We start from the raw sequence: 16,549 nt of genomic DNA, 5'->3' as shown, positions 1-16,549 counted from the left end.
GAAGGAACTGGCTTCAGTTTGGTAGATTTTCAAAGGGTTAGAATAAATAAAAATAGTTGTTTCTTCTCCTGCCTGAGCTTCGTCAGAAGACTCTTCTCTCTCACCTGTCTGCGTGCTTGACGCTGCAGATATTAATGTAATATGTAAATCATTTTACCCATAAAGGTTACATACTGGAGGTTACAGTGAATATATTGTACAAGGGAGCGTTAAAAGTGGTAATCTTTTTTAACAACGCTAGTAGCATGGCTGTGTGAAGCAATGTCTGTCTGTCTGTTGGTTGGTCCACCACTTTGGTCCAGATTGATATATCTCAACAGCTATTGCATGGATTGCCATTAAATTGGGTACCGATGTCCATGACGCCCACACATTTATGTCCCCCTCAGGATAAATTGTAATAATTTTGTTGACATTTCAGATCAGGTTAAAATTTCAATTTGTCCCAATTTGGTTTATGACCAAATACCTGCAAAACTGACATCAACCTCAGCCACACTTTGTGTTTAGTGCTAATGTTAGCAAACATGATAAAATCATCATAAAATCAGCACGTTAGCGTTGTCATTACTAACAAGTTAGAATTGTCAATGGTGTTAGCATTTAGCTCAAAGCACCACCGTACCTATGTATGTACTATGTCTCACAGAGTCGCTCGCATAGCTGTAGACTTATTAAATGTATATATTCTACTGTACAGGTGTATTTTGTTGTTATCAGTGCTTATTTACTTTGCCTACACACCTTTCTCTACATTATATAAGCTGCTGCTTCCATATAGTGCACACTGGTACACAGATTTGTCCTTACAAAATGTACTTTTGATGTGATTTGTTGCTGTGTTTTACTAAACAGCAGGACCAGTAATTTACGGTGCTACTGTAATTGTGTGGCATCTCTAAAAAAGGGAACAAAAATAAGCCCTCAACTGAAATATGGATGGTGCAGCACTATTTAAGCACATTTGATACAGTGGATAATCAAGACCACACATAGGAAAGTTATTTATTATAGACTGCTGCAGTCTGCAGTAGTGCCTCTGCAGATCTTCACAGAAGAGCCATTAAAGTCCCTAAAAGAGCCATTAAAGAGAGTAAAGTGGCATCCATTTAGAAGTCCTGTGAGTTGCAGGAAAGATGATGACAATAGAACGAGAGAGTTAGTTTGTATAATCTCCTGCTCCATTTGCACAGACTGGAAATATCTGGAAAAACTAAGATGATGAGACAAAATGAAGCCACGGTTCAGAAACCTCCTCCTTAGACTAACTTAGATTATTCTCCCCCAGTTTCATAATAGTTGTTAATGAACAGACTTATTCTAGGATCCCTCGGACGTCTGCAAATGAGCCGTCGCAGCTTTTTTTTCGGAAGATGCACTGGGCTTTTCTGGTGTTGTTTCATTGTGTTTGCTCACAGTCATCAGTCCAGGATTGGACAGCTGCAGCAGACAGGGGTTTTTGTGGGACACCGTAATGGCCAGAAAGAATGAATCATGATGGTTTCTGCAGCACCAGTACCATCAGACACGATACAGAAACAGTGCAGAGACAAGCACTTTATTTTCCTAAACAGGGATTTCATAATAATTTGCAGCTGCTTGCATCATGGGACCTTCATTCCACATCTTTACTTAGAAACTTCCTCCTGGGAGGACTTGAGGTGAACGAACCACCTTCGACGTTTGACCCCTGGCTGGACCTGATACTCCACATGTGGACACATGAAGAAGAAAATAGAGATGTAGCCCACTAGATCTAAACTTTTTGAAATAAATTTTTTTTTTTTTTTTTCATGGGCTGATAATTTGTAATTCAAAACTAAATATTTAAATGACTTATTCTGTACTCCACTGTTGAAGGATCCTGGGGTAAAACAGATGGTATCATGCTGCTGCTGCCTTGTGTTCCCTTTTAAGCACCTGCCTCCAGAGATACAGTATTTTGTGGTGTAGTGGCTGGTTAGAAACTGTGCATTACCAAAGTTTTAATTATTTCATCGATAAAGTTACAGTAATTGCTTGACAACTAAACTTTTAAAAGACATTTAAAGCTGCATTGATCAGTTTTTGGCCACTAGGGGGCAGAACGCACACACGCACGCCCTGATACTGTGAGTGATACTGTGAGTCTGCAGAAGAAGTGACAAGCTTCATAGCAACGCTGGCTAACGATACCATCCCTACGGTGACTGGTACCAGAAACAATGGGCTGATGGATCCATCTGCGCTGCTTTGAGAAGGCGTTATTAGGGTTAGGGGTCAAAGTTGCCAAGCAGACTCTATTCTGTGTTTTAGTGTGCCTTAAAAACAAAAACAATTAGCTAAAAGAGGCTGAAAAGCTCTGTAGAGCTGCAGAGATTCATGCCAACTCTCTATGGGGTTGTCACCATGAGCTGTCCCTTTCACATTTACATGAAATTATTGATTAATGGAGCTTTAACGGTATTAGTTATTTGTGATTAACCGGATTTAAAGTTAATGGGTGATATTTTCAGCATTTTCTTTTTTCACATTTTAGTAGATCTCATCTCTGCTAATTTATACCTTGGTGATGTGAGCATACCATGTGAGTATTGTGTGATATTTTCAGTAGCGGTTCAGGGCAGTACAATGGCTGGAACATCAGTAGTGCTGTGCTGACGTCTGGTGCTTCAAAATGAATGAATCATTGTGTAGCATTTGTAGCGAGGCACTTTGTGGCACTCCTTGGGGTTTTTTTTCAGCCCTGCTTTTGTAAGTGGTGCCATGTTTCTGGGATTTATTCAGGACAAACAGTGTGTTACATTACTATGAGTTCAATGTAAAAAAAGATAGAATAGAAGATGGATCCAGGGTCCCCTTGTCACCAACCCTCCCTCTCTTCCCCCCATGGTGCCAGTAGAAAGGACTAGAAAAAACACATTTGGATATATTTTTACCATTTTGTTTCATTCCTGTTTGGCTCATCGCCGGCTCACAGGTCGACCGGCCCAGCGGGTAAACTCTCAGTACTCCAGATGGTCACTCAGCCTCTGATTGCAACCCAGCCAGGTGATTATAAAAGTGTGACTTTGGATTATTAAACCAACGAGCGGAGAAGCTGAATCTTAAAACTGCACTGTCGCCGTCAACGGATCCCCCGTCTATTCAAACACAGTCGTTTATCAATGGTTTTCCTTCACGTGTCTAATTATTATATTAAATGTGTCTACTGATGATTAATTTCCACTTGAGCAGCGCTGGTGAAAGTTTCTGCTGTGTTGATGATGACATGTCCTGTAATTGACTGTGATTAATAGTTGCCTTGGAATTGCTAATGTGCCCCAAAGGCAGAGCTGTGAGTCGGTCGTATTACCAAGCGATGATTAAATGTCCTCAGTTCGGCCCCCGGGGAGCATTAGGCCATGACAGTGTGTCAGAGGACAGCGGAGGAATCTTCCATCTTGGTCCTCCATTAGGGAACACAACAGTTGTCTCGTCGTTGATAATCTCGGGTCACGTGTGATAAGAAGTTGGCTCACCTCACTTTGTCCGCTTGAATTACAGACTTGTTTGCTTGATTATTTAAATTAGGGGCAATGTGCTCTAAAAACACTTAAATCACGACTGGTCGAGTATCTGTTCAATTATCCACATTTTCATTTTCATTTAAATCTTTCAAAACATGCCTGGTTTAACACCCTAAAGGCCTAAAGTCAGTTATCTGGGTGTGATCTTTGCACACGACGAGTCAAAACAGACTTGTAGGACAACATATTTTAATGTGTTCAATTTAAAATTGATGACCACGTTCCAGGCTTAAAGTGGGGTTACATCCCTATTAACCTAAAGCGGCTAGAAGTCTTATTTGTACACTCTGGGCCGATCAGATGGCCAGGCCACTGGGAGTTCACCCGGTGCTCCCGATGTTCAGTCCGGGTCAGTATTTGTACATTACTAGAATTACCTGTTGACCTTATCTGAGAGAAGCTACCCCTCACGCCTTAGCCTCGTTTGTCCCATTTGGGCTGGATAATTAAAGTGTTTTACTGAAAGTTAACGATCAAATTCAAATAATTATGTCCAGATGCAGAAACAGAGACATAACACAACATTTAAATATGCTGAGACTGTTGAAAGCCGTGCATCTCATCCATCTCATTATCCTTAAAAACTCTATGATGAATTCACGATGATGGGTTCAGGCTTTTCTCCTTCCCAGACGGGCCTCCATGCTGAGTAGCTTCAGGAGATGAGGCTCCTTGAATTTGCACCCAAATACTATCAGCTCCCGTTAGTAATTTCCACCGCTTCCTCTCTAATTCTGCACCACACTGATGATGATGAAAGTCGGCAAAAAACAAAAAAACTAATCGGAAGAGATAAATTATTACAAATCAGAGGAGTAAAACTTGTTCTGTGCAAATAAGGATCTTAACAGCAGGTTCGCGCTACATCCAACTTAATAAAAATGACAGAAACTATGAGCTGTAGACTGAACTAATGGCACGCTACAGTTCATGACTTCTGGGTGTTAAAGTCTTGGTAAGAATTCAAACTTTGTGACATCAGTGTAAATAGTTTCCTCACGCAGCATTGCAGGGCCCATTAAACTGATGCAGAGTTTGCACCAACATATTCACATTAACGTGAAATATGCCAATTTATTTATTATTTATTAGTAGAATCCAGGCAACAGTCTTGGTAACTGCATTTAAAATACATGATGAGAAAATAAAACCTTTTAGAATACATTAATGTGGTCTTACTGACATTTTGTAATATTGGCATTATTGTGTCCCTTAAATACAAAGCATATTATTGGACTCATAGTTAATTTAAAAATCCTTTTGGGGTTTATGCTCATGTATTGCAATAAGAACTTATCACAGTTAAATTACTCTCCTTCAAAGTAAACACACTCTTCCAAGTACAATAAATCAAATCACATTCCCTGCGGCGTCTTGTTATAAAAGAGAACATAATTACATTGTGCTTTATTGTACCTGTTGCAGAGGAACACATTTACAGATCAAGCGAAGATGAAGTGAAGTATGTTATAAAATACAGAGAAACCTTAACCCGGCCCGGAGACAAACCACCATTAAACCATTAAAGCTTGAAGTTTTTCACTCATGTTTTTGTGGAGTCATAGGTGAACAGATTTGATCTCTAATGACTTGTTAGTTGGAAATAAACATCAAACCCAAAACATACATGAGGTCTTATGCACTGGCTGTAATGTAGTAGAGAAAGACAGGGTAACTGCAGGTTTTGCAGCTGCTGTATGACAGATTTTAAAGTGTTGACATCTCATTATAGAGTTTTTGTCCGGTGCTGTTTCACCGGTTTTTTTTTTTCTCAGGGAATAGGGAACAAAGTTTCACTCTGTAATGAGTCCTTCCAAGAGGGAAGGACTTGGCTGGGAGGAAGAAAGACACTAAGCTGTCCCCTGTGATTAATTCAAATGAGATGAAGCATGAACCCCATAGGAGTGTTGCTTAGATAATTACAGCAAAGGAGACGAGAGCAAATGTTGTCCTGCTGACAAAACCAAAGTCACAAGAACAATTAATGAAGGTAAAGGAAGGTTGATGATCGGCCGCTGGAGCTCAGAGGGAGAGCGGCAGTTTTAAACATTTGCATGGTGGCTGCTTCTAATGTTTGTTGTGGTAGAAAACTAGATGTGGTCTGTTATTTATGGATGTGGTGTGGTTATAGAGATCTGTTTCTGCTCACCCTGAGGGAGCGTCGTCAGTTCTTAGAGTTAGTGGTTCTCTGTTGTCTGTTTTATGCTTTGCTCATATTGTTTCCCGCCGAGCAGGAGGGGGTTTGTAATGTAAATGCATATTTCAGACGTCTTTGCTTTATCTCCTTAATCTTTATTTATGTCTCACTTCTTCTCTCATTATTCAGGCCAGTAGCACACTGCGTAAACTCACACTGAGTAGCAGGGGGACTTCCTGAGTACCTGGACTGGAAAGGTTTTCTGTGCTGAATGAATCCAGCCTGATTAAGGTTTCAAGCTAAATGCTACTGAGTACCAGAGTCTGCAAAGCTGCACAGTGCAGCACGTCCCAGATCACATTCATACCTGCAGCGAGTAATGATTGTTACACTTAATGATCAATGCACAGATTTATTTTTGTCGCAGTGAACAGTGAAAATGCACATGACATGTTCCCGGAGCACAACGTGACACCTTCAGTTGCTTCTTTTGTCTGATCAGCAGTTCAAAACCCAAAGGTGTTCAATTATATTGAACACAGAAAATCAATAAATCTGTAGATTCACGCTGAGAAGTTGGAAAGAGGCAGTGTTGTTGTTTTTTTTTTTACTCAATGACTTAAACAGTTAATCAGTTAAGAAGAAACTGTTGTTTTAGCACTAATGTTCCTGCAGTTTTGAAAAGTAATACAACATTTTGTGTCACAAAACGAGTAAAGTCAACAAAATACAACAAAATACAAGAGACATGTTTCATTTTTTCTCATTTAACGCCCCTAAAACCTTCGAGTCTCTATAAGATTGAATGTTCATATTCGTAACTAATAACTGAAAGTTTTAAAACAAACATCTTAAGTTATTATTTGTTAAATATTCAACACTCAAAAGCTCAGCTAGTCTGCTTCATCAGGACTGTGTGGATGAGACAGTGTCCAAACAACCCTCCAACTGTCATCAGTTTTTGATTAAAATGTTACCAAACTCTGACAAAACAAAAAAATACATGTTTCTATTGTAAAATAACCTGAACTGTTCCAACTTTGGCAGAAAACGTTCATGTAGGACCCGTCACTCAAAGGTTTTCAGGGCTGAACAAAACATAACCAGTGGCTGTAGGTCACATCCTCCTCAGTCTGCTGCATCTGACTGCACCAAGTGACCATACCTAATCATGTCTGTGTAACATGTCATACCTGGAGATGGGAGCCACACGTCTTCACATCAGTTCAACACATTCGTGGAGAGAGGGCACGGTTGTTTTCAGTTATTTATGGACGTATTAATTCTTTCTAGATAACTGTCTATGAGGCTCCCTGGAGCCAGAGCGCAAACGTTGTTTACGTCTGACTGGCTGTGAACTCTGTCAGAGGCCTTCAGTCTGACAGATGGAGAACCTTGGGCGCAGACTCACCGTGTCGTTCTGTCTAAGGAACGAGGTTTCAAGACAGGCCAACTTTCCTCAGACTGGATATTTTTGGAACAAACAATCAAACAAGATCAGAGAGAGAATGTGTGTTGTGCTGCGCCGTGTTTACTGTTGCGCTGCTTTCTCCGAGCGTCAGACTTTCACACATCTTGTTTTATTCACATATTACTCATATATCCTGTAAGAGTGAACTCACAGGAATCAGGCGGCTGTGTTTTCTGTCTAAAAAGTCCATGTTCCTCTATAAAGCCTGAAACCTCCAGCGTTCCACCAAAGCGAGTAAATAATTAGATCAATACGGATATTCGTTTTTCTGATAAATCGACCCTGCAGGCTCACACTGCAGTATTTTCTCTCCCAGAGCAACATCTGAATGCATCTTAAGTGCATCACTAATGACCTCATCAATAAGCTGCTGTGAAGATGTCAAAATCCTAAATCACAGAATTATGACTCTGTAAGTGGCAGCGCTGAATATCTGCCTCTGTAGCACACAGGTATTGAATTTCTGACTTTGAAATTCATACCTCCTCCGGTGTTCAAAACTTTGTTGGATTGTAAAATTTCTTCTGACTTTCATTTGTTCTCTCCTGCAGCGTACAGACACAGCTTGAAATAGGTTCATACTAAAAGCAATGGGCCACATTTATCACCAGAAAATGTACTTTATTCTAAATGTTGGCTAGAATAAAGGTTTACTTAATCACTGGGGCGGGCTGAGAAAAATATAACTGGACACTTGTTTTTGTCATTTAATAAGACATTACATTCATTCTCTGGAGATTTACCTTAACTATTACCACTATATGTATAATCCTGAGCTTCTTGTCTCCTACAATATGATTAAAGGTTATTCCAGTTTATTGCACTTTGGATTTTATTCCTTTTCATATTTCTGGCCATCGTTAATGTTTTCTCTCGGCCGTGATAACATCTGGAAATGTGGTATTTTGGTTCCAGACCTCTGAATCATCGCCCAGCGTTTCAAACAGATGGTGTCGTGCCCACTGACAGCCGACACAGCCCACAGAGCTTCGTAGGCAGGATTAAGAATGGGGACATCACTTGCACATAGCTAGCTAGCAACATGCATGAAAAAAGGCAACTGAAAAGTGGCATCAAGCTCGGATGACACTGATGCAGTTGTATTCGTTGTTGTAAGTCCACATACAGAAATAACAACCTTTTAAGCAAAGCGTTTGACATATTGGGAATTATTTGCTCTCCGGTGGAGAGTTACATGAGAAGATTGATACTATTCTCATATCTGCCCATTAAATATGAAGTCAGAGATAGGAGTAGGTTAGCTCAGCTTAGCACAGAGACTGGAAACAGGGGGAAAGAGCTAGCCTGGCTGTGTCCAAAGTTAACAAAATCTGTTTACCAGCACCTCTAAAGCTCACTAATTAATAAGTTTTGTCTTGTCCATCATAGAAATTACAGTTCGCCATTTTACAGGCTATGTGCTAAGCTAAGGTAATCTGCTGCTGGCTGTAGTTGTATATTTAACTGACAGATATGAGACTGTGACAAATGCTTAACTTTATTGCTCCTAACGAATGCTGCTGCAGCTTCCACCTCACTCACAACTGATTGGTTTGTTTACAACCTGTCTAATCTCACGGCTGCTCATCTTTGGTCCCTTGAAATAGAAACAATGGTAAAAGTTATGAAAATAAGACTTTAAAAAATCTGAATAATCCTCTAATAAACTACAAAATGAATGCATCTGTCTGTCCTATACCAGCCTACAATCACAGGTCTAATGGTCGGAAGTTCACGAGGTTTAAAAATGCTTTCCATATTCATTTGACATCATGCACACACACATGCACACTGACACACATATTGTAGTTTCCCCACAACTCCCTCGATGGAAGAGATAAGAGCAAAAGGTAAAATTAGGATAGAATAAGAACTCAGAAATCTTGGTGATTTACTGACAGAGACACGACGTGCGTAAGATTTAATTTCAAGGAAGCAATTTCCCACTCAGCAAAGACTGTGTGGGCATATGTGTATGAGTAATGTACGGTGATTCAGAGGGAGTGCAAATGAGGGAGTGCGTCTCTGCTTCATCACAGTGCTGCGAGTACTCACATGTTGAAGGAATGGTGCAGAAAATGAACTTGTGCTCTGAGAGTAATGCGTAGGACTTTGATGTAATGACTACATCTTTCCTCAGTGTAGCACACGATGTTATTATTTCATCTTTAATGAATTCCTATTTGTGTCGTTCTTATTTTCATGCTCCCCGTGTCTTTATTGGTTGGTATGTTCTCACGTATAAAAATATCCTCCAGGTGATTTGGTATCCCGGGCCATGCACCACCTCCAGCCCCTGCACATCAAGAACCCCAGCAACGGGACTCCAGTCCACCAGAAGACCAACACCACAGTCCACTGGGAGCCCGAGGCCCTCTATACCCTGTGTTACTTCATGCACTGCCCACAGATGGAATGGGAGAACCCCAACGTTGAGCCCTCCAAAGTCACCTTACAGACTGAGAGGTGAGTCCAAGAGTGACCCTGGAAATGATGCTGCTTTCACACTGGAGGTTTAGTCCAAATATTTATTGAGTCCTATAAACAAGTGTGAAAGCAGACTAGAAGGGTGGGTGATCGAACTTGGAACTTGAACAAACCAACCCAGTGCGGAAAATTTGCAAATTTCCCCACTGAGGGATTAATAAAGGATTATCTAAAAAGGATAATTTTACCAGTTTGAGAATTTTATTTCAGGTATTTCTCAGAGAGCTGCTCAGAAATAATCTCATTGGTTGAGTTAAACCTCAGGTGGAGACGAAAGTCCCAATTCAGTTTATTGGATCCTCCAAAAAAGATTAAAACTGCTGATACGTTTAGGGGTTTAACTCAAAGTCAGCTCAATAATGTCTCAGTTTATCACCAGAAAGTTGCCTTCAAACAGCCAACAAGATGCAAATGCATGCAGTAAATGGACAAGTTCCACGATACCTAACTTTAGAGTACGAGTGGTGATATTTTACTGAACCAAATATTTCCATATATGTCAATATATTCAGGTTACTAACAGCAACAGACACTGGCATTTACAGCATGTCTGGCTGCCGTTATTGATACTGAAGGGGCTTTTTTTATCGGCCTGTCGCCACGTAATACTTCAAAAATTAAATATGACACGATCATGTGATATATTCGTACTCTACCAGTTGCTAAGGATCACCTGAACTATTTTAAACAGGAGTCATTTAGGAAACACAAAAGCAGCATTTGAAATGGCACGGGCCTCAGCAGACACTCATGAAGTATTAGCTCTCGAAATTTTGACAATTTTGACTTCCTTCTTCGCCGTTCAATTCTGTCAGTTAGCTAACTTCTACACTATGATATGTGGTCCTTTGCCTCCACTCATCAAGCTTTAAATCAGGCGGTAAGATGATTTCCATCTAAGTTAAAATCCAATCTCCCAAAGCGTCACTCTTCTGGCACACTGTCCACACTGTAAAAGCAGTGGGCACAAACTCCAAAAGCCCTCCGTCTTGATAGGTAGACACATATATCTTTTCAACCGTATTGCCTCTGTCAGTTAGTGGCACACCAGAGCTCGAATAATTCCAACCGTTGTAAAGGTTAGTGCAGACATTCCTACTTTCTTGCACAAGTTTTTTTCGCCCCACAAGCGATCCTATAAGATGCTGCGTGGGCTGGTCAGCGCTGACACTTCCCTAGGCATCGAGCAGATTGATGGGAACCGCGGGGACTTCACTCGGATGGACGGATGGACAGATATTCCAACATCTTTCCTCCACTCTGAGGAGATAAAACTCCATCCTGACGACCCTGGGGAGCACAAGGAATGTCAGGCGGAGTGACATGTCAGCAGGCTCTCGGGTCCCCGGAGAGGCAAATTCTCTATTTAGCATTCTGCGGAAAAGGTTGAAGACGAGTAGAAGGGGCCTGAATAACACAGCGGGATGAGAGGGAGGCAGAATGTGATTAAATGACATGAAATAATATTTGAGGGTTGTTTTGTGACGCTTCAGCTAAGCCGAAATACTATTGAAGGGAAGTGAATTACTGAAATGACTTTTACACCTGAGCTTTAAATATCTACCTGACGTCAAATTAGCCTTTAGAAGAAGTAAATTGGTCCATCGCTCCACATTTTCAGAACCTTGAGGAATTTAAAATAGTAACCGAGCTGCCGTAGATTATAGTTAATGATATTTTCAGTATTTTGGCCCGGACGTTTTGCTCCTAAGGAGGAATTTCCACCCTGGCAGCTCTGGGTGTTGGTTGTCGCTGTAGGCCTGCTGTCTGTATCGATGGATAACATTACCCTCAGTGTTTTCATTCCAGACTGGGCCTCCCTCTTTTTCAAACCCAGAACGGTATATATGTCTTTCGGGAAGCAGACATCAGTTAAAGCACGAGCTCTGTGAAAAGGGAGGAGGTCTGAATTGCCCCATTTGTCAGCCGACTGCTAAACAGCAGTGAAGACCTTGCTTTTCCTGGCAATTCCTGGCAGGCTGTGGGTGTAAAGACAAGGATAGCTTTGGTTGTGAAATGAGAAACTGATGCACACAAAATGTAGACTATTCAAACACAGTGTGTCAATATCTGAAAGCTGCTGTCTTGATTAAACATGTGCTTACAGCAAATTTACAGAAGGACCAGGCAGCTGCATACATGGTAAACATAGCAGTCCCAAAGGGGTTTCTCTCAGTTGGGTACGTGATTCTGTTTGAAATCATTTTTTGAGAAACTATGGTTGCCAGAGGGTCATGGAAGAGAAAAGCTCTTCAGGGACCTTCACTGATGGATTCATAATATGATTTAACTGACTATAACATGAAATTAGCCAATTTAATTCAGTGTTTTAAGGTTTTCTAACGTGAATTGGAGACTGCGTCATGGTTTTAAAAGCCTTAAAGGACTTTTATTACCTTCTAAACTGAGATCTGGAGTCCGATGTATTTATTATATATATCTACCGTAATTCATGTAAGTACATTTGTTGTTAAAAGTATCCTGAATAGTTGAGTTCATAAAAAGGGCATAGTCATGATGACTGAAGTACAGTAAATGGGGAAAGAAAATCAAGCTTAATATTTGCTTAATGAGAACCTTGTAAAAGTAATTTTTCAAGTGTGTCCTATCTACCAGTGACGATGAAAAAAAGCTCATATAAGCTATATCCCAAGACTGCTGTGTTTGTCATTAGTTCACTAATGTCGAGTAGAGAAAGGGAACTTCTTTTTTATGAGACTAAGAGGATAATTATTATGAATGAGTCGGATTTACTGAAGGCACACTGCCAGCAGATGGACTCATAGAAATCATTTAGACCCAGTCGGGGAAAACAATGAACTTTTTTCATTTCTGTTGCGTTGGGATACGGAATATCTTTCATAGTTAGCTGTGGCCAAATGAGACAAGAATACAGCCGATGAGACATTTAAACAACCAGATGTGGTAATAAATGTTTCTTTGACTTTTAAAAATATTCATAAATCAGAGAAGTAGGTCGCTGAGGGGAAAAGCAGACTAAATGGTGAACGACTGTAGCTGGCGTGCTAACGGCTAACACACTATCTAGTTTGGTGTTTGTTTTAGACTCAGTACAGTTTTTTAAAGCTGAACAGCTCCTTCTGAACGGATGTAAAGCGGTTAAAAGTCTGATGAATGACTGACTGCTGTTGCACTGTGGAGTAAAAGATGAATAGCAAACAACATAAAAGTGTGTATGTATGTGTGTGCGTGAGAGAGAGAGAGAGGTTAGGTGATTTCCAGGTGATTAGACACACACACACACACACACACACACACACACTAGTCCTGGACATAAATGATGAAATATGAACATGTCAGCCAGGCAGGACCCATTACTGATTTTGATTAAAGGCGGTAATAACAGCATTTAGGGAGGTTGCAACATCTAGATCTCTTTTCTGTGCAGGACTATCTGAGTTGTAAATCATGAATATTGATTTGGTGTTGCTGCCTTTTCAGTTATCCATAAGGGCATCTTTAATTAGAAAATGTGTGGCTATCAGTGTCGGACCAGAGTCTTTATTAAGTGATTTTTTTCATTCGAAAAGTGAATAGAGCGCACGGAGCTTCATGAGTCCCAGCAATGTGTTTTAAAAGATTGGGTGATATTATCGTTTTATCACCCTGAACGCTTCAAATCGTAAGTATTTCTTCATAACATTAAATTTGAGGCGACAATCAAAGTAAAAGAACATCTTAAAGTATTAGTTTAAAAGAGTTTAACACTCAAAAACTGAGCTAATCTTCATCAGGACTGTGTGGTTTTTATCAGATTTATTTGAGGGAGACCAAAGAACCCGCCAACTGCCAATCATATTCTGATGCAAATGTTTCTAAACCCTCATTGGTGCATGGTAATATATCACCTTTTTCCCAGTTGAGCTCCGCCCACCTTAAACCAGCGAGAAGAGCACAGAGAAATAAAGGAAAACTCTCATGTGACATAACAAAAATTGTCTTAACGTTGGTAGAAAACAAAGAAGTTTTCAGGGCCTTTAACTTGCAAACACACATTTGTTTCCCCCTGCAGGCCGTTCCTGGTGCTGCCTCCGCTGATGGAGTGGATCCGGGTGGCGGTCGCCCACACTGAGCATCGACGAAGCTTCTCCGTGGACAGCGATGACGTGAGGCAGGCCGCCAGGCTGCTGCTCCCCGGTGTGGACTGCGAACCGCGACAAATAAAGTACGGATACGAAACTTATAATAAAAGTTTCACTGCAACAAGCAAGCTGCTCTTGAGGCAGGAGTGCAGGAGTGAGGCCTTCTGGAAGTGTTTAATCATCCTAAACTTTTTCCCTTAAGCCCACTCTGAAATCCACACTGTCATAATAACAGAGAGAATATGAGTCAAAAGTCAATTCAGAAGAAAAAAAGGTTTCATAAATGTTCTTTTTCTAGGTTGTGGTTGGTGTGGATCTTTGGTGTAGTCGTGTATCATCCGTAAACTGCGACTTCCTGGCACTGATGGAGATCAGTCTCTGCATCAGGACGATAGCAGAACACATTGTAATGGGTCTGTCTCAGTAGGGACTGTCTGACAAGTCCACCACATCCAGACTGAAATATCTTTTACTCAGACCAGCAGGTTACAATTTGTGATTTTTGATTTTATCTCACCAACTATTGAATGGATTACAGTCAAAATTGTAATTTATCCAATTCTAAAGACATTCCCATCAGCCGCAGCTGTACTTTAATGCTAATTAGTTAGCATGCAAACACATCCAACCGAAGGTGGTGAACATATCTGCTAAACATCAGCATGTTAGCATTGTCATTGTTAGTATGTTAGCATGCTGACATTAGCATTTAGCTCAAAGCACAGCCTCGCAAGCATGACAGCGTGTTAAACTGCAGTGTCTAGTGTCTTATGGCTCAGGGATAAATCTTCTCTGTATGTTTCTGTCTCACTTTCAGTCCCCCCTCTCTCTTCTCACGTCACAGCAGTCACATGGCAGCTCAGTCAGGGATTTTGTGTTGGTGTCAGTGGGTTAAGTGTCTTATCACATTTCAAATACTTGCAGAGAAATAATAAATGAAAGGCTGAGAGGTGTGAATTGCCATCCCTTTACATATTTCAGTTATAATTGTCACGTAACATTGGACAAACATCATGAAAAAGTTCCTCTGTGACCCTGTGGAAGCATCAGCTGTGACAGCTGCTCGCCGCCTGGATTAAGAGGCTTTACGGGAGACATGAATGAGTAATAATGAGTCATAGCAAAAGCCTTACCTGGAGAAAAGCTACTTTAAGAAATGAAGAAAATACCAGAAGCAAGCGAGGAAAGATTATATGTTGACAAATGCAAACATTAATGAATTGACTTTGAATGCAAACAGCTGAATACTTGACATGAACTTATAAAGTTGCAGTTAATTATATAAAACCGAGAGTTTAAGTTGTGAAAAGCAGAGTCGTTTTCTGTTTCCTTCAGTGTGCAGTGGAGAAATCAAAACCCATTTCTGATATAAGCTCCCTCTTAATCACAGTAATGGATTTTCTGTTTCCATCTGCAGAGCGGAGGATTGTTTCTGTGCCACCAGAAAGCTGGACGCAGCCTCCACAGAGGCCAAGTTCCTGCAGGATCTGGGCTTCAGGATGCTCAACTGCGGACGGACGGACCTGGTCAAGCAGGCCGTGAACCTGCTGGGGCCTGATGGCATTAACAGCATGAGCGAACAGGTCCGGCACTTAACACACACTCCTACATGTATATGCAGCATTAACATCACACACCCACATATAGAGATAGTGGAGAGTTAAACAATGAATTATGGATTTCTAGTGTTACCTGGCAGTCCATCCCAGTGAACACACTCACGCTGGGCACAGGCTGCTCCCTATGAGTCATGCAATGTGCTACATTTTTATGCCATGATACAACTCTTCAAAATTCACATTATTCACAAGAAAAGCATGTTTATAGGAATACCAATACATTATACGAATATGCACAGATTTGTCCAATTATAAATAAAAAAAAGCGCTGCTTATAACTTCAGATCGTGTCTCATAACAGGGCTGCGACTAATTTCATTATCCATTAATCTGTGAATTATTTTCTTCCTTAATTGATTAACCGTTTGATGGATAAAAATAGTGAAACAGCCCATTGCATTTTTCTAAAGCCCAAGGGGATGTCATCATCGACTAACACAAAGATAGTCAGTTTATTATCACATCAAGACAAAAAAAAAGCAGCAAATCATCACAATTAAGAAGCTGGGACTAAGCATTGTTGGGCAAATGACTCACAATTAATCAGTTATTCAAGTAGCTACTGAATATATTTCTGTCAGTTGACTAATCAATGAATTTATTATTGTTTAAACTCTTCATCATCATTTGATACCGAAGCCTTTTCCTTCAGTATCGAATGATCCAGATGATTGTAAAAGAAATCAGATGTGTTGTGTGTGGAAGGATTAAAGTATACTGACGTCGCACAGATGTTATTTTTATACATGATCTCATGATCTGATATCGAGGCCTTGAAACAGCCACAATTTAACAAGCTGAAGTCAGGGAACATCTTCTTTTCATGGACAATTTATTTTCATCTGGACTTTCCCTCCATTGCATGCACAAACTTCTCTTTCAAATACCAACCATGCTTTTGTATTTGTTTAATTCAGGTGCATAATATAATATGTTATAAATGTTATTTTATATACTTTGTGGGCAGTAAATGTTGTAGAAAACAAGTGAACACAGGAAATGAAGCAGTCTTGACAGTTTCTTGCACTACACACTAAATCCAAATACAAATGTTTGTGAAACAAACAGCGATTGATGGTAGTTTTGCATTTCATTCCTACTTTGTATCCAAGAAATGATGAAGAAATTGTTCCATTTGTACCTGATACTGCAACATTTTTCCCGGGCTGAGCGTCAGGTCGATA

The 16,549-nt window shown here is 40.4% G+C and overlaps 1 protein-coding gene across 3 annotated transcripts in view; it reads left to right on the top strand.

Annotated features, from left to right (window-relative positions):
• The window catches only part of LOC139304940 (ankyrin repeat and BTB/POZ domain-containing protein 3-A), a 149,016-nt gene that overhangs the window by 116,400 nt on the left and 16,067 nt on the right, over positions 1–16,549 (top strand). For all 3 annotated transcript variants that reach the window (XM_070928862.1, XM_070928861.1, XM_070928860.1), the window contains 3 exons: positions 9,415–9,622; positions 13,677–13,829; positions 15,164–15,329. In XM_070928862.1, the coding sequence (XP_070784963.1) occupies positions 9,415–9,622; positions 13,677–13,829; positions 15,164–15,329 (527 nt within the window). The remainder of the gene's footprint in view (positions 1–9,414; positions 9,623–13,676; positions 13,830–15,163; positions 15,330–16,549) is intronic.

This window comes from Enoplosus armatus, chromosome 22, assembly GCF_043641665.1.
Source record: "Enoplosus armatus isolate fEnoArm2 chromosome 22, fEnoArm2.hap1, whole genome shotgun sequence".
Classification (NCBI taxonomy): Eukaryota; Metazoa; Chordata; class Actinopteri; order Centrarchiformes; family Enoplosidae; genus Enoplosus; species Enoplosus armatus.
Note: the sequence above shows the minus strand (reverse complement) of the source record. Positions and strands in the feature narration are given on the sequence as shown.